This window comes from Chaetura pelagica, unplaced genomic scaffold, assembly GCF_000747805.2.
Source record: "Chaetura pelagica isolate M959 unplaced genomic scaffold, ChaPel_1.0 scaffold24, whole genome shotgun sequence".
Taxonomy (NCBI): domain Eukaryota; kingdom Metazoa; phylum Chordata; class Aves; order Apodiformes; family Apodidae; genus Chaetura; species Chaetura pelagica.
The window spans coordinates 4,340,356-4,368,353 of record NW_009953077.1 but is presented as its reverse complement, the minus strand read 5'-3'; the positions used below and the strand labels follow the sequence as shown (position 1 = coordinate 4,368,353).

The following is a 27,998-nucleotide window of genomic DNA, read 5'->3' as shown; positions in this document are numbered from 1 at the left end:
AGGAATGCCATTTTGGTTTTGTACTTCAAGCAATTACTAAAGAATGGCATTAAGGACCAAAAATGCTTCTCTGTCCTTGCAGGTACAAATAAGGCAGAGAAGACAGGTGAGGCAGCAGTTCAACCAGCATTCCCTTGAAGAGCAGGACAGACAAGCAATCACACAAGGCTTCTTCACATGGAATTTTCTGGCCTAAGCTCACACACACACATCTGGGAGCACTTGAACAAACAAGACATGTTCCTATCCAGAACTCAGAGCTGTTCTCTCAGATAGGAGCTGTTTTCACTGAACAAACATGATGATTTGTGCCTTTTATACAAGCCAGGGGGGAAAATCAGCTAAGTCATTTCAGGGACAACTTAGATGTTGTGTATTTGTCAGGACATTAAACAAGGACAAAGTCACCTGTGGTCACCAAGCTGGGCACATACTTACTATCTCCAAGAATCAGCTCAACTTCCTCATCAGCATCAGAATCTTCATCTTCACCCTCATCTCCTTCTTCGAGGAGGTTAGCAAGCTCCTCATCATCAGAGGGAGAAAAGTCGTTTTCTCCATCCTCACCAGCATTCTCATTGTTCTCATCCTCCTCCAGCTCAGCCTCCAGCAGCTGGTCTGTATCTAGTTCATCGAGGTCATCTGTATCATCATCATCTTCATCATCATCTTCCTCTTCTTGTTCTTCATCATCCTGTAGAGACAGCAAAAATAGTCCATAGCAGACATTAAAACAAATGTAAAATGAGTAACTGAAGAAAAGCATACCTATAGTCTTCACTTCCTCCCATATCCAGATATGACACATTATAAACATTTTCCCAACACTTTCTCTCCACAGCTACAAAACATGACACATGCCAGATCATTTGCAGGCCTGCAGAGTCTTATCTGTAAAATGCTGGTGCAACAGAGGTACTGTTGGCTCAAGCTCCTCTCCAACACTGCCCATCAACGTGTCACTACAATGCACTCTTGAAAAGGACATGCAGTAAGATCCATTCATCCATGGTTTTGTTGCTAGTCTGGTACAAACTGCTTTAGTTTCAACTGGACAAAAATCTCTATTTTGCATCAAACAGCATGCAGGATGGACATTCAGTCTCTCCATTGTTCCTCATTTAGATGAGATGTAAAACGTAGGAAAGATACAATCAACCTTAACCAATCCCTGAATCACTCAGCTTCAGATGATAGAACTGTTTAAAGCAGTTCAGAAGTCTCATCTCTGGCATTTACCTGTGGACCAAGATCTTTCTTTATCAAATCACATTAATTTGCGTTTAATAAAGCAACTGAATTTCTCATTGTACAGATTCAACTCAGAAAATCTGTGTCTAACAGATAAAACTGAGTGGCAAGAAACTGTTACAGTCCTATTGTTCTTCCAGATTAATGAGGCCAAAAAGCACCATCAGAAGGCAAGCTCCAGAAAGTCTACAAGACCCAAAGAAAGGGTTCAATATACCTGCACATCTCCACAGTCACACCCTTTTGCTCTCATGTGGCAGGAAGGCAGCTCTCCAGTCATTCACTCTTAATTGCCCTTTGTTTTGGGAGGGAACACAGTTTGCAAAATTATGAAGCAGTTAAGATACTTACCAACCCACTTCAAGGGTTAGTTTGTTCCCCAAGCTCACCACACTCACACTGTTTAGACTACTGTATTTCCAGATATAAAAGAAAAGAAGAAAAAGACTTTACTGTCATCTCCTCAACCTACTTTTTCCTCAGACAGAGCTATAAAAAAATCCACCACACCCACACAAATCCAACATCTGTCACAGGCTAAAGAAACAAGGAATGCCAAAAAGCCTGTGCAGATTTTATTGTTCCTTCACTTGCAAAAGGCAGCCAAGTCTCCTCTACTGACCAGAAATGCTGTGTTATTGACATGGAGATTATAGAATAAAAACATAGCTTTGCTACATACAGCTTTCTGAAAGACCTTATATTAAGTTTAAAATCGAAACAACCTGTATGAAAGCCTATGCTTATTTTAGGTAATTACAAACTTTACTTAGGAGTCAATGAGTCCCCAAATGAACAGACGATGCTTTTTGTTGTATAGATGAAATATCTTACTTGCAGTTCACAGTGTTGAACTGTAGTGCCTTACTGAGCATAATTTTCATAAAATATGTTGGAGAACAAAAGGTTTTGCTTTAATAACTTTTACTTCTGTTCTATGCAGTATCTGCAGAGAGACCAACATCTTCAACTTTATTACTCTATTCAGAATTGAAAAACTGATTAAAAACTGAAAAGGCAGGAGAGTTTATTTTTCTTTCTCATTCTCTAAACAACTCCGAAGCTGGAAAGGAAGAGATCAATTTATTTTAAAAGCTTGGAAAAATTAAGCCAGGTTTTTCAGTGTCTGGAGATAGAGACACAACTAGACATTAGGAAAAAGTGTATTGTCTACGAGATGCATTTAGAGTCAGTGAAAACTAAAGGATTCTGCAATGAGTTAGGTACCCTCTTAGTTTCCACACCTTTGGAATTTCTGAAAGCATTTTTTTCCTAAATATCTAGCCCCCAACGGTTCAAAAGAAAACATCAAAACTACTCAATTTTATTAGGTTTCACATTTAATGTATTTATTGGAAATCAAAATGCTATTATACCAACATTTTCATTTGAGTTTAAGGCAAGGCATATATAGCAATATAGTATTTTGAATATAGGATGAAATGAAACCCATGTATAAAGCTAAAGATTTCTTCTGGCTGACAAGAATAAGCACCACATTATACAGAAAGGGTGTATATTTAGCTGCAAATTAAATCTGAAGGATTATATTAACCAGTGAGGAAAAAAAAAAATCTTTCGGGAAAACAAATAGCAACAGAAGACCTGAGAACTGAAATCTGAAGTAGGCAATTCAAATCAGGCGACACTCATTTAATAAACCACCTAAGAACAGTAAGATGGAATCTAAATTATACCTGTCCTTGGTAACAGGTAAACCAGAAAATAGTGTGAAAACCACACTGAACACAGCTCAAGAGCAGTCATGTTAAGCAGTGAAAAACCAGTACCTTGTCACATTTTAAAGAACAGAAACAGAAATTTGAATAATGTGGTGCTTCTGCTAAGTAACAGGCCAGTGAATTCTGCATTAGCTTCTGAACAACCTCCTAGCACCAACTCTGCAGGCACAAGCAGAAGGCTTGCAGATGTGCCATCTCTCCTAGGAAAGAACACTGAACTTCGGCACCCAAACTCATCTATGGGACACAACTGGGCAAGACTCCACCTGGTGTTTCCTCACACTTAACTCCATCACATGTAAGTGACACCCAGGCTGTTAACGGATACTGAGGCTGCAGCCTCATCAGACACCACAACTGCCTCATGTAAGGGATCCCTACACAGATAAGTATGTCCTGCCCAGTGACTCAGGCAAGCATCCCAAGTGAGAGCCATGAAAAAATACATGGAAAAATGTCACCAGGGAAGATAGGAAGAACAGTTATTCCAAACCATATCCAGACTTGGGAAGGAAAAACCTACAAAAGCAAGGTTCTGCCTACTCATCTGCAGTTTCTGAGAGCATTAGGCAATGACAGAGGTGCTGCTAGAAAAGAAGAACCAGCATGCACACCTGTGCAAAAATGTGTGCACCTGTGCTCATCTTCCTCATTGGAATAAACTGATCCATAGAACCCATGGGCCAGCACATTCCATATGACTTAAGACAACATCACAGAACTGTTTTAGCTATCACAAACTCCTCTACATGCCTAAAGATATTCTTCTATTTAGCTTGTTCTCTGTAAAAGCTGGTTAGATCAGTACTTGGAACTGTTCATGGAGTCCTCACATTCCTCCTCTGCTTCCTTGGAGGATATTCTCTTCCCTCTCTTAACAGGAACCACTTCACAGCTGCCAGTTATCTTCACAGAAGGTATGAGGGTAGTACTGTGGAATCACAAACTGACCACATCATAGCCCTCCCTCTGGGATACATTTTACCTTGCAATCAGCACTCTGACTCACTGCCCAGTATTTCTGTGTGCCTGCTCTACAGCCAGGTCATGATCATTACAATACAGCCAGACCAAACCCCCACCTTCCTATATGATTCATGTGAGATTACAAACAATCCCAACCTGAGGCTGTGATGCAGAAAAAAGGAAAAAAAGTAATGCTCCCTTTTTAAAAGAGTAGGCAACACTCAGAGGGACCTGATGGAGGCCAGCTATTGAAGGAAGGATGTCACATTGTTACCCATTTTAGCTACAGAGTGATTAAGGTATATTAATTGCTTGTAGATACTTAAATTCAGGATTAACTTTACTTGACAGATGCCAAGAATAGAACAGTTTGAAGTAGAGTACCTATTGACCCCTAATGAGATTCAAATTTGTAACTATATATAATATAGATATGTATTAATTTATTATCTAGTCTAGTAAACATAAATACTAAGAGCTTTCTGTTATTTTCACAACAAAGTAGTAGTGTTACTCTTTTTTATCTCCAGCACACAGAGATGTCACTAAAAAACAGCTGCAATGCAGAGGTCATTTTAGTATCAACATACCTGATGACCAACTCTTTCTGCTCTTCAGAAACACAGCATTGCAATTATAATAAAGGAATTTTAACCTTGGAAACACTGACTCTGTTTCACACACAAAATGGCTTCCTGGCCCCACTTCTCTGCATAAATACTTACGGTGCTGGTTCACCTGAGTGAAAGCAAAAAGGCTGCAAAAATAAGGCAATTAATAAAAGACAGAACTGACAATTTAAAGTGAAAAGACAAAACAAAAGCCTGGTTATAGTTACAAGAGGATAGCAAAGAGGGAGGCTGCAACTTCAGTGTTAAATAGCTACCCACAGATGTAAGCAGGATGTCCACACAAGGGCAGGCCCCAGTTTAACTTAGAATTTGTCTGGCTCAACTGAAGAGTTAATTTGACTCAGAAACAGAGTTAATTTGACTCAACCAATAAAGACTAGCTTTGGCTGAAAAAAGCCATCTATAAAAAGGGTTTGTAACAGTTTAACTCAGAAAGTCTTAATGTAAGTCAGTAATGTATAGTATCATCAGCTAAACACTTCAGAAAAGTACAGAGGATGCAGGAGCTATCAGCTTGTCTAGGGTGAGATTAATTTATCATTTGAAGCTACAACAGAAAAAACTAAACTACAAAGCCTGGAGCAATGGCATATACAGGGGTGGCAGCACTGTAAGAAAAAAACTCTTGACTAAATTCTTCATGTGGCCAGTATTTTCAGACCATTCAGAGCCTAATAAATACCTTTGCTCTTGATCAATCTTTATGTATTTTCTTCTATACTGTTCTTTGATGCATGTTTGCACACACTTCACAGACTTTCGTCAGTCTTACTGCTCTCCCTTGCCCATTCATTTTGCTTATACAAAGTTCACAAAAATCTCTCTTTTTGGGCAGTTTAAGTTTTTGATACTTAACATACTCACCAGTGTTTGTCCCTCAAGGAACATTCAAAGGCTCAAGAAAATCTGTCTTTCACTAACTCTCACTCTGACGCAAAATACACGTTAACTATTAAAAACTAATTTTTTATTATAATGTATTTCTGCACTGTCTTTGAACACCAAATCATATGTACAAAGTGCTTTCACAATGAATGGCTTACAGCTCTGCAGTTCTGCAGCATATAAAAGTATACCAGCTTCTAACCACTCTTAAGAATTTTATAGTTTTCTTACATTTCTTTAATCTTTTTTTTTTTATGAACAGAAATTACAGTCTTCTTAACTGCAGATTACTTAATCTCTTGAATTTACACCAGGCTGACTGTTACCTGCCAAAAGAAGATCCCACAGGTGTTCTTTGACTGTTGACAATAGATTAGGAAAGCTTAACTTAGTTTTGAGATTTATAGGTCACTGATTTTTTGTTTATTTGACATAGTTTCAGCTGTTACAAAAAGCTTCATTTTTTCATCTAACATCTCCTTCATTTTATCTTCTTCTACTAGGCGCTGATTCACAGTTCAAAGCAAGTATTTATATCAATAGTTCCCTGCCCAGCTTCCTGTTACTGTTGTATGAACTGTACAGCTGTCATCATCTCAGACTTGCTCCTTCTCCAGCCCCATGCTTCACTCCTATCATCACTTCCAAGTCAACACCTCTCACCTGCAGATGCTTTCCAGCAACAGCTCCTCTCTCTGAAAACACAATCTATTGCACCTCTCAGTTTGAATCATGCTGTATGATGTTATTCTATTATTACTCTAGCTATTGTTATTTTCACCTATGAGACTGCTTTCCTCTACCTGCAAAACAGTTAATCAAATGTTAGTGAAGCTTTTCCTACTTTTTCAAATCTTTCAGCTCATTTTTAATTAACTTCTGAATATTTGTAGCTAGCTGGTAAGCATCTGCTTCTATTAACTCTATTTTTTCTAGTCTTCTTTTTGGTAAATAAATTAATGTTTTTTAGTGTTTCATTATTTTGTTTAATTTACCTGCTTTTGCATAAAACCACCTACTAGTTTATTTCTTCCCCTCATTTCACCTCCTCCCACAAGTTTCTCCTAGAGAAAAGCAAACTGATTTTTAGTAACCTGGTCTCTTCCAAATTATCAGCATTATTTTAATTACTACTTATTTCCAGCATGGGAAGGAAATTTGCTTTCATAAAAAACAACATTTGATCATTGTACAAATAGAAGTTCAATGAACAATGTTCCACTTAAGAATAAGTTTCTCCTTATTTTATTAATTTATCTTTCTCCACAGACAATCTCCCTGTCTTATCTTCTGATAATTGTTCTCTTCGCTTCCAAAGCATCTGTGTAGCACATTGGTACTTCCTGATCCTCTGCTATGCAACTCTCAGGAGTTACAATGTCTAGTTTTCAGTCACTTAAAGAGTTTCTATCCAACTCCTTCCCCTGCTCACTCCTTAACAATTCCTGAACAATGGGCACTGGAAAAAAGAGTCTTAAATATAGCCAATAGTCCTTCTAAAGGGTCAAGTACGTAATTAATTTTACATCCTAGATGAACTTTACATCCTTCCCTACGCTAGCAAGCCCTAAACTCAACTCTCGTTGCACCATTAAATTCACTCCAAGTATTAATCTCCTTCACACTACAGGGCTGCAGCTACTTTTACCTTCTTGGCTAGTTCAGTGTTAAGAGTTCCTACTTCTTTGTAGCCATTAATGAGGTCACAGAGCTAAAAACTTAGAAGCCTAGGAATGTGCAGAAGTTACTATATGTAACAAGCAAGGAATCTTACCATAGGCTTCTATGCAGGTGTAGGTATGTGCAGATTTACAACAGGAAACAGCACACAGCATACAGTATGTCACAGAGGTAAAACATGGAGTGAAGAAACAAAAAGCAGTTATTCTCTTCATTTGTGTAAGCAGGCTTAGCTTGTCTAACAATGACTTACCTGTAATGAATGAAAAAGCATCCATGATACAGATAAACAAAAACTTCACAGTAACTGGGCCTCTGTTGGACTGGTATGTTTAATTGGGACTCTTTTGACCAATACTCTGCTTTTGCCTATGAAATGTTTCCATTGCAAAATGACTGTATGTACCTTGTCATAAACTAACTGCAGAGTACTTATCCTCTTTGAGACGTGCAAGTCATCATTCACACTTGATACCCTCCTCAATGCCAGGGATAAACACGTTCAATTGTGTTTATTACATACTCTGTGCTGCAGGGCTTAGAAATAATATAAGGAGTCTGAAACTAGGTGAAATTTATCAGTCTGTGTCTCTTCCTTCCTCTCACAATCTCACAACTCTAACTCACAAAAATAAGCTCATTCTTTTAATTGCTTGACAAAAAACAATGATGTGCAAAGGAATTCCAAAATCTGGTAGGTACACTAACTCTCCTTCAATGGAGGAGAAGTTGTGCCTTTATTCTTTCAAGCTTCTGACTTTTCTCATCACAGCTGAGGCAGCATTTATTATCTTGGATCCCAACTACTCCAGGAATTTTAGAAAAATGTGTTCCTCAGTCTGCACTAACTGACAGCTAGCAAAACTAGATTCTGAAACAGAAGAATAGGCTGAAGCAGACAGTTATTTGCTACTATCTAAAAACGTGGTAAGAAGCTGAGGTACTTGGAAAACTTGTTTGTTTGTTTTTTAAATAGCTGTTTTGGATGATGCCTGTTCAAAAGATGTCTGTTATGTAAACAGGTCTTTGATGGAAAACCATTCTTTACTCAGTCTCCTCAGCAGCAATTAAGTTCAAAATTTCCTATTAGGATGTGCAGTAAATACGTGTATATAATTATCAGTTGAGACATTTGTCTGAAATACTTATTTCCAGATACTATTCTGTAAACTATTTCACCTCAAGCAAGATTTCAAAACAAACTATATATTCAAATATTACAGGAACAGCTCCTGAAAAACTAAGGGTCCCCTAAATAATTCTAGGCAGCTTTTAGTGACAAAGCAGCAACATCGTCTGATGGTTCTCAAATACATGTGTCAATATGGATTCAGGTTTGCGGGTTCTTCCCCAGAAAATAAGCATCCACATGAAAACAAACCTATAGCAAACCAACAGCAATAGAAGTACAGTGGAATTATTGTTGCAGGCAGATAGAGAGTTCTAAAGTAAAAGCAAAAACTGGGATTACAAAGACCACATAGAAAGCTGAGAAAAAAACATTCTCTATCCTGGCTAAACCACGTGTTAGAATAGCGATTGTCCTTCGAGTCCTTACTGCCTCATCTCCAAAGCTTTCATTTCACATCAGCTAGAATTTTCTAAGCCAATGCAAAAAGACAAATTACACACCTACCATCACCATTTTGATAGCCCAGAAGCACTGCAGGATAATCAACAGTTCTTCAGTTCTGGCAAGAGAAGTAGAACACACTTTGTAGGACAGGGACAGCCAGGTAGAGCAATTTGCTGCTGAAGCCGTAAGTCTCTCTGAACATGACAGTAACTGAGAACACTACTTGAGCCTCACAGATGCACCATCATCCACATGTACCACAGAGAGAAAAACAGGCCTTAAAGAACTAATATGGAAACAAAAACTAAAATAGAGAGGTAAAAATGCATAGGCTGAAAATCCTGTAACTCACTCAAGTTTCACAGTTTTGAGTCTACTGTGTTCAGCCAGTTCCCTTGGTCTTAGCTTTTCTGATCACTCAATATTCTGAAGTCTCTTCCAGCCCACAGCACTTGTCATGTGCCATTTCTAGGCCAGATCAGTACATTGACTTTCCTTTGCACCACTTCCTCTGAAATTCCTGGTCAGCCCCACTACATAGGACAGTAGATTGAGTGCAACAGGGGACACTGAACAGCCAAGAAAGGGACATTAAGCAAGCTAGCAACCAAACGTTGGTCCAGCATTTGTACCAGTAGCTCAGATAATTCATTTTATCTTTCCTAAGGCTAACTCTGAAGGAGTGTATCAAAACAGTGGCAAATACAGGAGGAAAAGGAGGAGGATGTTGCTGCTGGACTGAGGAATAGGGAACTCTGCTTATTTTCCCATAGACTGGATATAGTTTTGCAAACACTTGAGTGAGAGTGTTGGTCACTGATGGACCTGTTTAGGTACTCACCCAGCAGTGAAACAATACACCAAACTCATGAAAGTTCAAGGCAGAAGCACTAATACTTTTGGAGTAAAACATACAACAAAAAAGCTCACAAACTGGCTCTTGCTAAGCATGTTACAGCTTCACTTTCCATCAGTTACCCCAGTAAGTACAGACCACAGAGTAACAGTATCCATTTAGCATTTGTCCTGTTTAACAAGGCTTGACAAGGCCGGATTACTTGGCTATAACCAGGAAAAGGCAGCTTTCCATAGGGCTCAAATATGAAAGGCTCAGGTAACAGCCAAGGAAGAACCCAGCTACAGAGGTGCTATTCTCAAGTATTTCAAATGAAATCATAAACAGTTACTGCAACAGCACCATGCATAGGCCAGCTAAGTCAGCCTGATCATTTGAGGGCAATATATGTAACAGATCAGTTGATTTCACAAGGTTTGGTTTAAGAAAGGGGGAGTTATGTAGTTGTTTTGTTTATTCACTTAAACAAGAGAAGGAACTGAAAAATATCTGTAGGCCAAATACCTCTGCTAGGTTCATTTGATGGACTCCAATTTTTGCTTTTCAAGAATCTTGAGCACTTGCCAAAACTGATACTGTGAGGTGTCAAAATTTAAAGTAAAAAAATTGTCAGGCGGGTATTTTTCTCCATAGTTCTTAAATAGTCCCAAACACAACTTTTAAAGCAATTTTTTCCTTCATCACATGACTTCCAAGCAAGGCTTTCCCACTAAAGATGCTTCTATTTGAGTACTTATTACTTCCTGTACAGGCAAAAAACTGTACTGGCAGACCCACCATATCTATATTTATCTGTTTATCTCTCTATATATATAATATATATATGCGTAAAGTGTAGGTGTAAAGGTACAGGAGCCAAGCGGGTTAATATTTGCTTAAATCTTGACCAGAGAGATACTAGACTCACGTTGACTCATTAGCATCTCCCCTCATGCCACTTTCATGAAAAAGATCAGAAAGCATCTTTTTAGCCAGGTGTTTTAGAGTACCTGTGAGAAGTGCCAACAAGTCTGAAAGTTTATTTCCCATTTCTCAAAGCCTAAATCACAGAAACCAACTAGGCAAGTAAACACTCACAGATGTGTGAGCACATGTAGACACAGGAAACTCCTGCTCATCAGGAAACAAATTAGTTATTACAAGCCTTGACAGACAAGTGCCAGAGGTTTTGTCTTTATTCTGGAAAACTTGTACTCATTCTAGTTCAATGCTGGATGTCCCTACAGAGACAAGAGTTATGTTTTGTAAGCCTAAGACTAGAAGAAATATGGAGGAACAGCAGTGAACCACTATGGAACAGAGAGCAAAAGGAGCTTAGTTTATGTTTAACGAAATATATATAGATTGAAATTTGGATTAGTGTTATTTATATTAGAACCAAATCTCTCCTACTAAATAAACTTGACTGTAACCATCTCTGAAAGTTCTCTCTAGGAAACTTCTATCCACCCCAGAAACAAAAGACCATAAAAAGCTGCAATTATACAACATCAACTAGTCACTCTTAGCTTGCAAACTGATTCCCAAGCAGCTTTGTTTGAATACTGCCTAAGCTCTAGAAAAAAGCTTTCAGCACACTGAAATTCTGCCTGGGGCCAACTCCATTGGCAAGACAGGAAATGTTCCCAGTCACATTTGATGGATGACAGATACCTTATCTCTGCTGGATGCCCAGTGTTACAGCCTGGAACCAATCCGTGCAGATTGCCTCCTCCTACACAAATACAGATCTCCACTTAAGTCAACACTTTCCAGTGATATCACAACAGTGTCTTGATAGCTGCTAGTTAATCATTGTACAACACAAAATCAATTTCTGTGACAATCTCTTTTTTGAGATTTTATAAATAAAATGTGAATGAGCTTACTAAAACATACCAAATGTGAACAAAAAAAACAGTGGAAGCAGAGACAAAAATAAAAACTATAGCCTGAGGCAAGCAGGGAAGTAGAAACACTGTGGAAGGAACAGTAATTTACTCCTCCTGCTTTGCTTTCCACAGAATTTCACTCTTCATCCATCCTCAAAGTTCCTAAACTGATTCCATCCAATCTAGGGATAGAAACGGTGACCAAGAATTTCCGTAAGAATGCCAAGGCTTCAACTGCATCCTTGCATTACATTGGGAAGGCAGGACTTCAAACTGGGTATGCAAAACAGAACTACTGCTTTATCTTCAGAATTACAATGAAGTTGCAATAAAGACTAAATGCAAAGAAAATTACTCTTTCCTGGGATGTGCTATCCAGTGCTCTGCACTAGAAAGTAAAAGTTTTAACCTAGCAACAGGAAGATTCAGGGACAGAAAGGCTATCAGAAATCCAGCTTTACACACAGTCTGGAAAAACAAAACACCACCAAAATATTATCTTCTGGCATTCTTTGGAAAAAGGTGAAGTCAGCTTTTCTTGCAGTAGATACAAATATATGATTTACTAGAATGCAGACACCAAAGAGCAGAGAATAATGCACTTAAAATCTTCAGGGAATTGAAGCATAAGGTCTTTACCTGTTCAATAAAAAAAACACCTGACACCCAAAAAGTCACAAGTTTGTCTTTATATCTCATTGTACTGTTGTAAATATTCTACTACTGTGTAGTATATGCTACTGTGTATTCTACCAACTGCACCCTGAGGAGCACTTATTCCAGTTCTTAGCTCTTTTGTCAACTTGCCAGAGATCAAATGGATGATCTGAAAAGGAAATCATACATATCTCAACACAAACCTACAGCTTTCTTTAAAATTCTTAAATTATTTTGCTGTGTGGAAGTACTGTGCAGCTTCACAACATTAGTCACGAGCTGTGGTCTCATTCAGATATTTGAGACAAGTTACACCCAAATATGAGTCTTGGAATTCAATAAAAGAAAACCTCAAACACTACTGTCTCTACAGGATTTAGAAATATTAATTATAAAAAACGAACAAGTAGAACAAACAGCAAACTTTCTTATCAAGATTGAAAAACTTAGGTAAATTTATAAACTATAAATTATAAATTATAACGTTGCTTTATAGTGCATAAAGTTACTGTCACACAGTTTCTGCACAGATAGTCTTAGTTCAGACAGCAAAGCAACCTGCTTCACATTAGGCGAGATCAAATGAGGCATCTGTACTTTTTGGGTAATAAATGAACACCCCTGGCCTCTTGCATGTAGATGGCTAAGAGCCACTCTTGAGCAACCAGGTTAATGCTATACTTCTCACCTGATCTTCCTCTTCATCCTCTTCATCTTCTGCCAAGCGCTGCCTGCCCACTTCATATAGTCTGCAAACTGTATCCATGTTCATGGCATCCATGCTCCCTTGATTCTGAAAAGGAAATTCCCACACAGCAGTTAGCTCCAGGAACTAAGCTCAGCGTTTATATTCAGTGCTGTATCTGATCTCAGTCAGAAACATTCTCCAAATCCTTCCCATTTACTAGCAGCAGCAGTATCAGCACTAGAAGCAAGTCCCTCTGGTTTCAAGGCACAGACCAGGAGTGATGTAAATACCTACTTCCTGCTTCTGTCATCCACAAGTTACACTCTTACTTGTAGACTTAACAAAACCTTTACTGGATCCTCAGCATACTTTGGGTTAGTGCTCACCTAACCACACACTAGTCTCTTTCAAACTGGCCTCCCTATCACATAAGTGAACCCTATGTCTTGAGAGAATGCTAAAAGCTGTCAGACAGCAGGAGTGCCAGAGATAGCAGCCTGACACCCCAGCAACCACTGCTCCCACATGCCCAGGGGTAACATTTCCAATTACTCTGTAAAAGAAAATTTTCCTATCTTGGCCTCATAACCTTGACAACTCCAACTTCAGTAGTTAAACATGAAGCTTACCCTACTACAAATTCTTGACTTACTTTTTTTGTCTGTAAGGATTAAAGTATGAAGTTAACACAATTTGTAATTAATCACTACATGTCCATAGTCAGGTTCAAGAAATTGGGTACCAACAATATATTATTGGGCAAAGAACTAAACCCAGTTTCATTTTACTTCCCCCCTAACAAAACAGAAATTTAACTCAGTAATTTTTGCTACAAATCCTTAGCTTCTGGGATTTTGCTAGGAAGGTAAGTGAAAAAGGAACCATAATAGTGATTCACAGAAAAGCTCCACACGAAGTCCCTGGAAGATTTTATTTCCCAGTTACTTGATACAGTGCAGACTTTAATAGGAAATAATTGCTATAAATAGGAAAAAAATTATGCTTATGAGAAGAAAAACATCTGCACATTTTAAAGTGGGAAGTGTTTGAAGGAGAGCAGCAAAAGCATTTGGAAGTTTAAGGAATCAGAAAAACAGGACTACAAAAAACTAACAGCATCTTTACCATCATCAAAACACCACCACTGCTTAGGACAGGAGTTTAACAGTAGGATCTTCAGAATCCTAAGTTCTGAAGGTTTTAAAATTAAACAAAAAGCACTGCATTCAAGCACAGCTACAGAGACCAAAGTTGATCCTTAGCTCCTTTACCTCAATGACAGCCAGGTAGCAGTCCTTGCTGTCTGTGCACAAGTCAAAGATATTCCGCTTCACATCGATGGTAGCTGGAAAACATCACAAAACACACTTTGTGGTTACTTAATGCTCACTGAGAGAAACAACCTAACAATGCATGTCTAAAAGCAGATAATGAAATGTTGGGACAAGAAACAACAGCTGAAATAGAAATGAAATTAACATTTCTAACTAATTCAACTTGTAATAAAGAACAGAAATGTTGGAAACAGTAGAAAATTGCTTAACCTGCACTGCACAGTGTCTCCTCCCTTGATAATAATTTGTTGGCTTCTCTAAGCACAGTAAACAACAGAACCTTCCAGGATAGGTGGCAACCAAGGGACTGAGTTGTGAGCCATGTTTCCTTTCAATGGCAAAAGCCACATTTATGTAGCAGCAATTAGCTTAGCTCCAAGAACTGTGCAAGATGGAGGCAAAACTAGCAGCATTCTGAACTACCAGCATAGGGAAATGCTGTTGGGGAAAAAAGGAAACAAATGAAAACAAAACAAAAAAAGAAGGGGGAAAAAAAAGGGAGAAAGGTCCTTCCTGAAATGAGACCAATGACATATTGGCCAAATGACCTACTATCTCAGATTATGCCCTACTTGGAAAGAGGAAAGGAAAATAAAGCCAGAACTGCTGAACAGTAGCAAGTAAGGCAATTACACGCTGAGCAGGATATGACATTTGAACCTATTTCAGTGTTAAACCAAACTCTCATGGTTCAATCAGAACAGGTTGTAGCAGAATTTGCTTTGTCATACATGCAAAGGGGAGAATAAATTGAATGTTACTAAGCAGAACTTTCAGTGAACCTTCAAACCCCTAGACCAAGCTATTTGCTCCTCTCTTACTCTTACCTATAGGTTTATAATCAGTTGCATTAAATGTCCTGAAAGAAGAACCAAAGGGACTTCTCATTCTCTCCTCCAAAAGGTCATCTTCATCATCTGCCTGCAACATAGCTGATACAAGGAAAGATTATTCCTGAAATCCATCTCTCATTTCTCACTATCATTAATCAACTTCAGATCAAACCAGACTCTAACATGAATTTTTTTTTTTAATAGCTTAGCAAGACCCATTTAATACCTACCCTTTCAGTGCTGCCTTTATTAATATTGCAGACCACTGAAACTTAGAGAGGACAAAATTGTTTTCTTAAGCATCATAAGATCTGCTGTTACCCACATTTTCTTTTTCAATAGGTTGATTTTTAATCTCACAAATGAGTTGTGATATTGCTGATGTTAGAGAAGACTGCCTTTGCCAGCAGTTCACATAGCATAAACATCCTGAAAAAATTCCAGTTCACACACACAGTAAGGCTTAGAGTTAAGACAGACTCCAATTTGACTGTAAAAGCATCTACTTCTCTCAAACCAGAAATGACCAAGGAGAGTGATCTAAGACTGAGAAGTCCTACCTCCATACATGACTGTGCCAGTATAGTTGAAGACCACACGACACTGATCCAGTGCAGGTACCGTGTGTAACAAATGGAAAGTTCGGAGGTCCCACTGAAAAAATACAGGCTAAGGAGCAACAAACAGTTTCTATTTCCTTTGAAACACAGTAGCAAACAAAGTGCATCCAAGAAACCTCACTGCCACCCTCTTGCCAGTATGACAGAATTGAAGTTGGATTGCAGCACCACAATCTCTTCTAAGTGTTTAAAATGAAAAAACTCTTACTCCAAGTGCCATTTCCAGTCATGAGATGTTTCTGCAGCAACTTCGAGGCTCATCTTGGTAAGGCTTGGAGAGAGAGCAGAAAAGAAAAATCTCTCTTGCCCTCTCTGTGTGTTAAGTATATAAGGTCAGATCAGAAGCAGAATCTAGATTTAAATTAGCTGGCTGTCAACAGTCCCTACTTACTTGATTCACAAACTGTTACTACACATAACACAGCAGGCTGTTAATACAAATTCTGCAAACAACTACTTGTTTATCAACACAAATTCTTTAGGTCCCAGGACATCAGTTACCACAGCAGCCAAAGGATACAATTTCTGTGTTGACTATAACCTCTAGCCCATTGGGATGAAAAACACCACTGATGGTCATGTTGAATTTGTCAAACTTGTGGATGGCTTGTGCTGATCTGACATCCCAGAGGACACCATCATTTAGGACAAGGTCATCAGTGGGGTTAAAGGTGGCACAGTTCTTCTTGTAGTTGTTGGCAAGATCTGGGTTAAACAGAGTCAATAGCTTGTTGCCAGTCTGAATATCATAGATCTTTTAGATTAAAAAGAAAAAGAAAGATTAGTCACAATTTGTAATGTACCTGTGCCTAAGATCACCCCATGTTCCCCCTTCTAGATTGTTTGCAGAATCCCCCCATCTCCTATTTTGCTCTTCCATCTCAAGTGAGAACATTCCAAAGCTAACCCTTCCTGCCAGTCCTTTAATAGTTTTTCACAGCCAGAACCAAGTCTGAAAACACACCTGAGCCAGTACTGAGCTTACTGCAGGTTCACTGATATATTTCAATATGATCAGGATTAGCTCCAAAGAAACTAATCCCATTGTAAAAAGCGGGCTGGGAAGCTGCAGTCACAAGGTATCACTTAGCCAGCAACAGTTTCAGAAAGGGAACTGCTTTCAGAGCAAATGGTACAAACATAAAACCTCCAAATCATTCAGTGAAGGTAAAAAAAAACAACAAAAAAGCCAGAAACTATAGAAAGCAAGGTAAAATTCCTGGCATTTACAACACAGAAGGGCAACTTTCTGAGCTTTGCCCCAACAATCTGTTAAAATATAAAAAGAGCTTTAACTAGTACAAAGGGTTTACAAAGATAATCTCAGCTAAATTTGATCTGTAACATCCCACAGAGCCCAGCCCTCATTCAAACTTAAGAGAGGAAACAATTCTCTAGAATTGGAATACTAGATAGACACAAACTGATCTGATTTTCAGAGAAATCCAAGTTAAAAACTGGATAGGAATGGACAGTTGGCTTAAGCAAATCAAGAGCAATATGTAAAATCATAAAGAATTTGAATGTTATGTTTCATGACAATTTTTCATGCAAATACTGTTTCAAGAGAGACAGTGCCTACAATGAATACAAATCAGCACTGAGAAGAAGCAAAAGCAGTCTGAAGTCTGCACCTGTCAAATTTGCAGACATTCATGAAAACACTACAACAGCATTCTCTGAAAAGATATTGGTAACATTCAATTACCCAAAAGCAAGTTGCAAAGTTAGGGAGGCAAAAGGAGGACACTTTTCATAGGCCATTTCCCACAGCTGTTGAGGGAGCTAGAGTTTACAGCACTTTTTATTATTACTGAAAAATCAGGCAAAGGAAGCAACTTCAGGGGGAAAAAAAAACAACAAAACACAGTCTGGATAATCTCTTTCAAATGAACAAAACCAAGGAGATTCTACAATTTTCCAGAACAGTAACCACAGAGGCAACACACTTCTTGTGCTACAATTAGTTTGGAATCCTCACGTTTATACCCTTAGACACAGAGATAAATTATTTGACACTTTCAAAGCTTTCTTCTAAAGCCTCTTAGTTCATCAGTTACACAGAGCACCATAGCACCCATATAATAAACGTCCTGTGAATAATTATATTAATAGAATCATACAATTCCTGTCACAGCTTCACAACCATGACCTTTACCAGTACTTACATGGGCAATATCTCCTTTTGTGCCAATGACCCTATCCTGAGAGTGCTTGCTGAACTCCACATATTGGTCATCAGGGAAGGAATGCCTGTAGAGAGATTCAGTGAAGAAGTCAAGGAACTGCAAATTCAAACTGTCTTTGTGAACCAAACACTATCCCAAAACACCCAGCAAAGGTTTCAAAAATACAGAAAACTAAAAATGTAGAAAAGACATTGCTTCCATCCATTTTTTATGGGAAGGAATAATTTTAAATATTGAAATACATTTTAAATGGATTTATCCAGGTCTGAAATGGCTTGTAACCAGGTCTGAAAATTTCACCACACAAATCACCATGCTACTACAATTCTGTAACTGCCTACAGAAAGATTGTCAAGAAGATTTACCAACATAAGAATAAAAACACAGGTATATTTCTTTGCCTCCAGGGACAGGAGTGATTTTACTGATCTTGCATTAACTAGGACTTTACATAGTTGGAATTTAGCAAAGCTCTCTGTACCAAATAAAATAGGGAAGATACTAAACATAAGAAAGGGAGCACATTTTTTCTTTCACAAGAGACACTGTGAGAGATGTACTGTGCTCTTCTTTCCTAGAATTTGTTCTAAAGGTTTTTGCTTATACTAAATGGTTCTTCTAACTGCAACATACCCCACAACTGATCAGAGTATACCTACTTCATATCAAAGACAGATTTCATTCCCCACAATGCAGACAGAGGCTGGCTCCACGTAGCAGATGTCAGCAATAAGGATCCATCCTGTATTTTCAGAAGGGAGTGGAGAGAGAGAAAGGGAATAGAATGCCAGGGAAAACAGGTAATATTTTTTCCTGTACCATTTAACCTACACTTGCAAGATGAATTTAGGAACTATAGCAGATTTTGTGCTTACTGAATTACTCCTACAGGGATAAAGTCTAGGTATCTAATACTATGTATAAAATAAAGATACTTTGGCAGACAAAGGAAGACATTTACAGATGTTAATGGGAACAATCTAAAATGTTAACAGCAGACAGAATCAGGATAATCCATGCTTGAACTTGGATGCTTTGTGAGTGGAGTTTATTCTGCTTATAAATCAGTTCCCTTTTATTTCTTCCTAGAATTATCCCCCAAAAGATTTCTTTCTCCAACAAAAGGAGGTTATATAAACTCTGATATCTCACATTTATCTTAAAAACATTGTCAGTTTAAGCATTTTTCCACTTGCAGGCACACATATTCATTACTTTTGAGGCACACAGCCACTGTGCACCTTCTCTGCTCCCTTGGGGAGAAAAAAATAATTGTAGAACTCAGAGAGGGAGTATGTACTATTACAAGTACTTTAAGGACAGGCACTGCAGGCCAGTCAGCATTTACATTTTATATGTGCATATCCAGAGGGGCCCGAGACATAATGGGGCTTAGACTGCGAGAACTTCTACAGCTCAGAACAAGTCTTTGGTGACTTACCCTGGATGGCTCAAGGTGCGTGATGGCAGAGTTATGGCAGTTGTAACTGGCCTCCTCCTGTCCACTGAACACATTATACAGCTTCAACTGCCCCGTGCAAGTTCCCAGCATTAAGAATCGTTCTCTTGCAGAAAACGCGCAACAGGTAAAGCCGCTCTCATCCTCATTTGCTTCCCTGAACACAGATATTGGACGGAACCTGGAGAAGGTAGAAATACCAGGGTCACTCAGAAGAGAAGAAAAGGAAAACTGAAATGCTGTGTGATAGTAAATCCAGTCCTTAAAAATTACATAGGTACAAGTTATGGTTTTCTTCTAGGACAAACCACATGTCAATTGTAAGACTAGCACACAAGTGAGCACGTTCCAACTGTGTTTGCAACATTTCAGGGTTTGTTTTGCACTCTTAATTACTTCTGTTCAAGCACATCATTAAGTTGAAGCACTTGGAGTCTGCCTTCAAAGTTGAACTGATGAAAAACCTGTAATGCCACCACCTAAGTATGGACTGCTAGCAAAAATTTTTCTAACAGTTCTGCAACATTCCACACGAGAAGGTGTGGCACATCAGCCAAATAACCTCCAAATAATCACCATAATTTCCTAAGGTGATACTGGTTTCACTGTGAAGGAGCTTTCATCTATGTGTCATCCTTACTAGTATAAACGTTACATCATCTTCTGATTTAACCTCAGCAAAGAAAAGCCACATAAAAAGCCCAGCAACTTGTGGTACTGCGGATTCAGCTGCAAGAGCAAAACATGGATTCTGCTGTCCTGCATCTGTCAGCCAACCACCCTCAAGGCTATATTACACTCTCCAGTAAAACTGGCATTACATCCTTACCTTCCAATGGAGAACAGAGAGCTACGAGCTCCATTAGTCAATCTTGCTAATGAATTAACATGATACTGAAAATAAAGTGTGCTTCATGTACTAAGGGTCAGTGTGCTAAGGACAAGAGAAACAGTGCAACTTTAAAATGCTTTTCAAGGCTCTCCCACTTGTCACTGTCAAATTAAACCACTTTTCTTTCCAAGGATACTCCACTGTGGAACAGCCTGAATCCAGATAAGGCTTTTTGGCCCAGGGTACATCCTGAGTGGGATCAAGAACCATTTTTCTTCCTTACCTGCTAAATATAAGGTGTCTATCAAAGCAGCCACCATCCACCCCGCCGTACTTCGGAAAGGCTGCCCTGCGGGTCAGCCGTGAGGTAAAGTTAGTTGGCGCTTGGCGCCTCTGTTTTGGCTCAGGACACTGGTGGGGAGTAAAGAGAGAGAAAGGGGGACAGGTGGCAACAGGGTTCTTGCAGCGGGCATGCTGCTCCCTAAGGTACTCTGTTATTATACTGTCCAGCGTGGGCGGGGAGGGAAGGTGTCTGTCCAGCTGCTTTTTGATAGCTGGGCTCTGGCTGTAGGCGCCATGGTCCGATTTTTGTCGCAGCACTCTAATTTTCCTGCCGTTGCAGGGAGATGGCCTCTCCCTGACAAAGCTAATTCTGCCAATCAGAGGAGAGGTGTTGGCATAAGAAGGGCCTGGAAGGGCAAGTGGACCTTGGGATGCAGGCGGCCTTGCCTGAGCATGGACAGAGGTGGTGGTGGAACCTACAGAAGTATGACTACTCAAACGGGCTGAGATTCCATTAGCTATGCGAGGAGTGCGAGGCAGGGTCACAGGGGAGGCAGCAGCTGCCACAGGGGTGAAGGCAGATGAATGAGATGCTGCAGTCATGGGTAGGTCAGCCTCTTTGGTGAGGACAGATGCAGTTTCTCCTAGACCCTTAGAGATCAGATGGTTCCGAATCAGAAGCAGCAGCTCTTTCTCAGGAAACGTGATCCTTGACTGGGCCACCACATCCGCTTTCTGCAACCGAGCCAGAGAGACATCCGTGCCGATCAGTAGCGGCTTCCCCGAGACGCGCTCTATCAGCTCAGCAGCATATTTGCAGAACTTCACGTGCTCACTGCGCTTGTCCTGGAGCACTGGCTCCTTCATCAGCTGCTGTATTTGGCAGCTGCTGAAGAGGGGCAGCTTGCTGATGATCTGCCGGACGGTACTGCTGCGTGAGAGCCCCACCAAGGCCTTGCAGGCCAGTGCTCGGATCTGGTCCGCATCTGTGATTGGCATTTTTATGGACAGCAGTGACAGCAGCACTTTGATGCCATTGTTGGACTGCACCACATTCCACATCTTAGCTAACGTATGCTCACTGCTCTTGGGAGCCTGAGGAAGCTTTCGCCGAGGAGTTCCAGAGATGAATTTGCCAATACTGGAGATCCGATTATCTGGCCCACAAACGCAATTGATGATGATCTGAAGGGCTGATTTCTGAATCTCAGCATCATGGATGAAAAATTCACCTTCAGCAACTCCAAGGATAATACTAATACCTAGTGAGGGAAAGAAATAAGTTTCTTTAGTACTCTGTATCATACAAAGTTCATCAGACAAGTAAGGGAGTCTTCAACATATCTGAGGAAAATACATAATCTTTTCACTCTGGGAGTTTTGTTTTGTCTAGAGAAAGGTTTTGTGAAAAAGAAATTGTCTTTTTCCTGTATCTAGTACTCTGCCTAATTTTTATTTTTCTTTTCTTAAAAAAAAAAGTCAGGCCCCAGTTAATGCATAAGTCTTAGATCTGATTCAGGCACATCTCATTCACTTGCATAATGAATCTGCAGGTAGCCAGTCACAGCAGAACTCAAACAGCAATAATTGTTCCTCTCCCATGTTCTCAAATGCCGTATCACCAGGAGGCCTACATTTCTGGGAAGTTGAGGGAACCTAATAGTCCCATTACAAAAGTAGATTTGCCTCCATCTGTGCATTTAATGAGCTCTTGAAAACAAGCACAATTCCAAAGACCATGCCTTCAAATTTATAATCCAGCTACACTGCTAATCATGACAATTTTAACCAGTCTACTCTGCATTTTGCTTACATCCCTGACAATAATTCTGTATACACAAATTATTTTAACCCTTGTCTCACTGTAGGTGAGAAACAGCCAGGTAAAAATCATGTAGCAGGAGATCACTGATAAGTGTGTAAGTCATCAGGACAACATTCAGCTTACCCACAGTGGAAACAGTAGATCCAGCTTCATCTAACACATCCACAGATTCTGCCAACTGCAACTGGATTTTAGGAACCACAGTGAGGATGGCTAGTACATCCAAAGCATATCGTACTGTGTCATTCCTGGAAGACAACAGAAGAACAACTTCTTAGGGGTGTACATAGAGAGTTGTTTCAATAACATAAAATAATATTCAATTTACTGTACTCCAAAAAATAGGAGTAAATTAGTCACAACCAATGCATTTGATGGTGCCTTTTGATTTTAGATTGTTCCACTCTTACAGAGCTGCTCTGCAGAGAGCAGTGCTCACCTGCACACCACTGCCTGTAGTCTATCAACATTTATCCTACACTGCCCACAGGCTCCTAGAAGCACTGCAGTTTTGTATTTCTAAACTAAGCTTCTAGATCTAATCTAAATCTACATACACAATGGGAAACACTCCTGTCTAAAATACTCTGTCAATGGTGAACTAGGAAGAAAGTTTTTTTGAAGTAAGTGGAAACTGTTAAGCAGCAAAACAGACAATTGTCAGAGGTAAAATGGCATCAATTTAGGCACTAGTTTGAGAGATGCAGGTGCGTGGAAGATGAAAAGGGCTGTTAAGCAAGAGGTGGAAGAGCCAAACAATGCAAGAATAGGAGGGTAAGGTTTGTAAGCCTGTACGGAAAGGTAGGAGTTAACCCAGGTAGCAATTAGGAAACAGCTGCAGAGATCAAGAAACAGGAGAACAGAAAGGACCCAGGAGAGTGCAACCTGAGAGACAGGGAGAGAAGCAGGGGAGTGCAGAGGCAAAACAGATTCCAAAGGCTTTCAAGTTAATTTAAGCAAGGAGCTCCTGCAGGCAGCAGAAATAAAAAGGAGTCCTAGTGACAAGAATACAGATTATGACAACTAGTTATAGCAGAAACTCACAGCTGAATATGTCTCTAGAGAGGACTACAGCTTCAGCTAGGGAGTAGATGGTCATTAGGATAAACGGGCTGGAACTTCACACCTGTCCTCCTTTTGAACTGGGGACAGGATCCTAATGGTATCCTATCAGAGCCTGGTGGCAGTTCCCTTTCTTTTACAAGACTAAAGATGCTGCAGATTTTTTTGGGGGTAGGGAGCTGGGGGAAAAATGTGCCACAGAAAGATAACAGAATATCGTGGTGCCCTCACAGTTTCTGCAGTCAAGACAAGGCAGAAATTTAAAAGTGGCATTGTAAGGCAAGCCCCTCTGCCAACATGATGAGTTTAACAGCTGGTGGTCTATCACCTAGGGACATGAAACCCAGAGATGCACAGTAACAATATTCAGTCTTTTTCTTCTCCGAAATGCCGGCTTGTTGCATATTCACATAACTTCTTTGCACAGTTATATCTACTCAGAAAAAATCGAATACCAACAAATCAGCAAAGTGATACAGTGTCCTTTCTCAAGTAAGCTAACGTTACTACTTCCAAGCAGACATTCCACCTCTTTCCAGGATTAAGATGTGTCTTGATTTTGCCTTCTGCTTAAAAGGTTTTCTAGCCTTTCTCTAACAAAAAGGTAAAACAAATTTTGGGACAGCTGGAAAGTAGCATAGAATTGTGATTAAGCTCTGCTATGATCAAAGGCCTGAGGCATTCTGGCTCTTCAGAAATCTCATGACATCCCTCTCTACCTCAAAATTTTAGTCCTGCTTTCAATCGTATTAACTTTCAGAAGCACAGTGTCACCACAGTACAGGCCCTAACAGTACTAAGCAGCCTGCTTTAATGCTATGAGAGAGGCAGAAAGTTCTGCCCAAGAGTCACAACTTACTGCACTAAAATACAGCACTACTGCAAATAGCTCACCTTGCATAGTACGTCTTCCAGTTGCATGCTATTGAAATGAGCTGAAGCATGAGCTGGACACAAGACAATTTGAGAAAAACTTCTGCTGGCTCCCAGTAAAGCTGTGCTGGGCCATACTCAATCAGGAACTCCATCATCTCTACAATCTGCTCATGAGTATACGAACAGGCCTACAGGGAATTGAGTTGGAAGCATTACAAATAGAGCACAAGGGTTACAAACTTGCACATCAAGTCTCCCACTACTGGGATTGAACGGAAAACTCCACCCACAAAGACCAGATTACCACTCTCTCTTACAGGTTAGGTATTTACTTTGTTTCATTCCCCAGTTATAAAAGAATACAGCAATCATCTCTATAATATGCAATAATAATCTTAAGAATAATATACTTTGTTTCTTCGCAGTCCTAGAAGGCTCACACCAATTTAGGAAGACAAAAAGCTACATAAATTTAAATTCTACTCTGCTTTCAAGCTAACCTAGCAATTACATCATTCGAAATTTATTTCCAAGTTTCTCAAGATTATGCACTTTTCTATACATACAGATTTTGCCCTTCCAGAGATTAAAAGCATAGAAAAACATGTCAGTATCAAAAATAATCTGCCTTTAACTTAAGTTTTCAAGATAAGAAAATGGAACCCCAGCAGATGAGCAGGAACCATGAGATGTAGTTCAGAAGAACCTCAAAGGCTTTTCTCTATTTTTATATTGCAGTGTCATTCCACAAGGCAGGAAAAAAGTGTGAATAAAAAAATCCCTATCCCTGTACATTGCACACTGCCTACTTATTCCATTGGCTTCAAAGGACATCAACATACTCTTGTAGCTTGCATTTGCTTGAAAAATGCAAGGATCATGTTAAAAGCTTGTGACATTCTGCTCACCTTGTAGGGGGGCTGCGGATGGACCAGAATGCCACCTTCAGTGCGCTGCAGTGATTGCTTCACCTGCTCCAGTTTGATAGCAAGGTGAGCCTCAAAGTACCTACGCAGGGCCATGCAGGTGTGTTTCCCAGTCTGCCGGCTGGCAAAGATCTCATCATCACTCAAGAGGGCTCCTTGGTCTTCCAGGTTTAAGATCTCAAGTGTGCTTATCTTCAGAAAGAGGTTGGGGTGGGGGAAAAATAAAGTTTAATCAGCTCACTCTTCAGGAATATAAAAGCACCTACAATTCTCAGCTGCGTTTGTACTAAACCCAAAGTAACTCCGCTACACAAGACGTTCAAGCACGCTCTGAGAGCTGAGAAAAGCTGCCTGAGCAGAAAAGGATTTCTGCGGGGATCAACGGTTAAGTCTAAAAAGAGCTAGTCCTCCTCCTTCATTATCTATGAAGAAAGAAATTCAGAAGTTGCATCAATGTAGATCTGGAGGCAATGCTGTGCTTCATGTTACATTACACAACACAGAGGGTGCTTACACCCCACAGGGCTGATGTCCCCGAGTTAGACACAACCCAAGCTAGAAGGACTGCACAGCAACACCGTGAAGATGAGCCAGCTTTTGTACATGAGCAGAACCATTCGTTGCTCATAAGATACTCTGATTACCACAGCACAGTCACAGCTGTACTTCTCCTGGAACACAGCTGGATCTATGTGCATCCAAAAGGGTGCATAGCAATACCACACCAATTGGCAAGAAACATTTTAACTACCACTAAACCACCACTGTTTGAGTAAGTGCTGATTAACCCAGCTCATGCTGCACCAGAAAGTTCTCAAAAGGGCAGCAATTCTCTGGACAAAGATCGTAATAAGAAAAAGAATAAATACAAAGGGATCCACATGCCTGTTGCTTAGAAAACTCACCCTACGTCCCAGTCCCTTGGGAAGAAAAATACCTAACGAACAAACTAAAAACCCCAACCAGAATTCTTCACATTTGCACTGTAAAGGATGCAAAACCAGACATTAAAACCCTGTTCACCACATCAAACTACAAGCCTTACCAGGTTAACCAGTCGCCGAAGGCCATCATGCCTGTCAAAAAGCTCCAGGACAGCACGGAAGGAGAAGCAAATGGAGAAGAACATAGTAGCATGGCAGCAGCCTGAGGCGTGGGAGCACTCCATTAGCCACAAGGTGTAGTTTACTACATCTGAAAGTACATTATGGGGGTGCATGCAAACCTAGAAAGCAAAAGAACATTCTTGAGAAGGACTTCAGATTGCTGAAGAGAATTTGTCCAAGGATTCTCTGAGTAGCAAACAGACAGAGAACAAATGTCAGTTACTCTCAGCCTGATTTGGGACACATGAGACGTGAAATAAAAAGTCCCATTTTCAGACCAGCAAAAGAAAGCCCCTATGAGCTTTCTTTGGCCATGATGTGGCAATGTAGGATTAGCAACTGGCCCATTCCCAAACCTAAACACATTAAATACAGCAGTCTTCATGTAGTTCCAGAGAGTCCTTCTCCATACCACTTCAAGCTAATCAAAGAATGCTTCACAAGAGGCAAAGAAGGAATAAAAGTTTCTGCTGAAGAAACAAAAATCCTTCTCAGTGTAACAGTATCATGTGCTAGGCTGAAGTTCTAGCAAACTCTGGTAGCACTGAAGTCTCAAGGGAATAATAAGATGAAAAGGGTCATGAAAGTACTGAGAAAATGCTGACAAGACAGGTCTTGTTAATTCCGTTGAAACAGAAATCCACACCCTTGAAACAAAACACTTAAATATATCATTGTTTATATACTACCTATTGCCTCAGCACACACAATATCTTCTACATGAATTTGTTTTTTAGCTTAGGTGATGTTTATTTCCTTTGAACAGAGGTAGAAACACTAAGAAACAATGGAAATTGCTGCAGTTACAGTAGCAGAATGCCTCTTACCCTCTCCATGGCATCTTGATTGTAAGACAAATAATATAAACACATTGAGACTCCAGTTGCTGCCATAGAAGGACGTGGAATCTCCAGCAACTTTTGCACTCCTCCATGAGCAACAAACTCTGTTGCAAACTTGTTGTGCAGCAGCAATGATGCCAAATGCTAAGGAAGGATAAAAGCAAATTAGATAGGAACTCTTCAGACTGTCACCAGTTCCATTCCCTGCCCCATAGAAAAGCCAACGGCAGAAAAAACAAGTTCTTTGTTCACCTCATTTCCTCTTCCATTATATTTAACTACAGAATACAGTACATATTCCAACAACAAAAGCAAAAAAGGCACTATCACTTTCTTTCACACATCTTGAAAATTAAATACAAGAAAACTAGAGCAACTCAGAAAATGATTAAACAGGCTACCTTGTGTCTTCCTATTCTTTTTGTAATTAACTTACTATCTATTATCACTAAGAAATATTTAAATTTGCATTCACACTTTGTATATGCTATATTGCTTGCAAGGAGAATTGTACAAAATTTAGTTTGAAGACTATTTTTAAACCTGAATTCTGCAGCTGCACTGAAGTTCACTTCTTTTCTGTATTACCAACATCTTAAGAGAAAACAGAAAGAACTATTTAAACCCCACCCCACTCCCAACTGAGGTAACCTACACCTTTCATAGGAACACTGCTCCTTGGAAATAAGTTCTCAGACAAATTGCAATGAAACTGAGAGAAAGGTGACATCAAAGGATCAGAAGCAGAGAAGTTCATGTCACAAGAGGGAAAGAATGCACAGAAAAAAATTAACTTGTGCTGCTGCACTGCAGGTTTAGCTTGAAGAAGGTCATTTTGTGTGGTTTTATACCTCGGGGAGGTAACCTAAAGACAACTCAAACTAAATTATTGTGTTTCAAACATTAAGCTCAGAGATGTCATGCTTGAGCTTCTGGGAGTAAGATGTTTATGTTTTTTACTCTTCACAAATGTTCCTTGAGATGACAGGCAGTGGAACAACTCAGGAA

At 39.7% G+C, this 27,998-nt stretch overlaps 1 protein-coding gene across 1 annotated transcript in view; it reads right to left on the bottom strand.

Moving 5' to 3' along the window:
• VPRBP (Vpr (HIV-1) binding protein) overlaps positions 1-27,998 on the bottom strand; it is a 44,274-nt gene that overhangs the window by 3,945 nt on the left and 12,331 nt on the right. The window contains exons 8-22 of the mRNA XM_009996926.1: positions 26,976-27,134; positions 26,088-26,267; positions 25,025-25,234; positions 24,135-24,304; positions 22,302-22,426; positions 20,355-21,615; positions 19,222-19,420; positions 18,440-18,522; positions 17,760-17,844; positions 16,112-16,345; positions 15,532-15,625; positions 14,966-15,070; positions 14,076-14,149; positions 12,805-12,909; positions 439-694 (exon numbers count right to left, since the gene is read on the bottom strand). Coding sequence (XP_009995228.1) covers positions 439-694; positions 12,805-12,909; positions 14,076-14,149; positions 14,966-15,070; positions 15,532-15,625; positions 16,112-16,345; positions 17,760-17,844; positions 18,440-18,522; positions 19,222-19,420; positions 20,355-21,615; positions 22,302-22,426; positions 24,135-24,304; positions 25,025-25,234; positions 26,088-26,267; positions 26,976-27,134 — 3,340 coding nt within the window. The remainder of the gene's footprint in view (positions 1-438; positions 695-12,804; positions 12,910-14,075; positions 14,150-14,965; positions 15,071-15,531; positions 15,626-16,111; positions 16,346-17,759; positions 17,845-18,439; positions 18,523-19,221; positions 19,421-20,354; positions 21,616-22,301; positions 22,427-24,134; positions 24,305-25,024; positions 25,235-26,087; positions 26,268-26,975; positions 27,135-27,998) is intronic.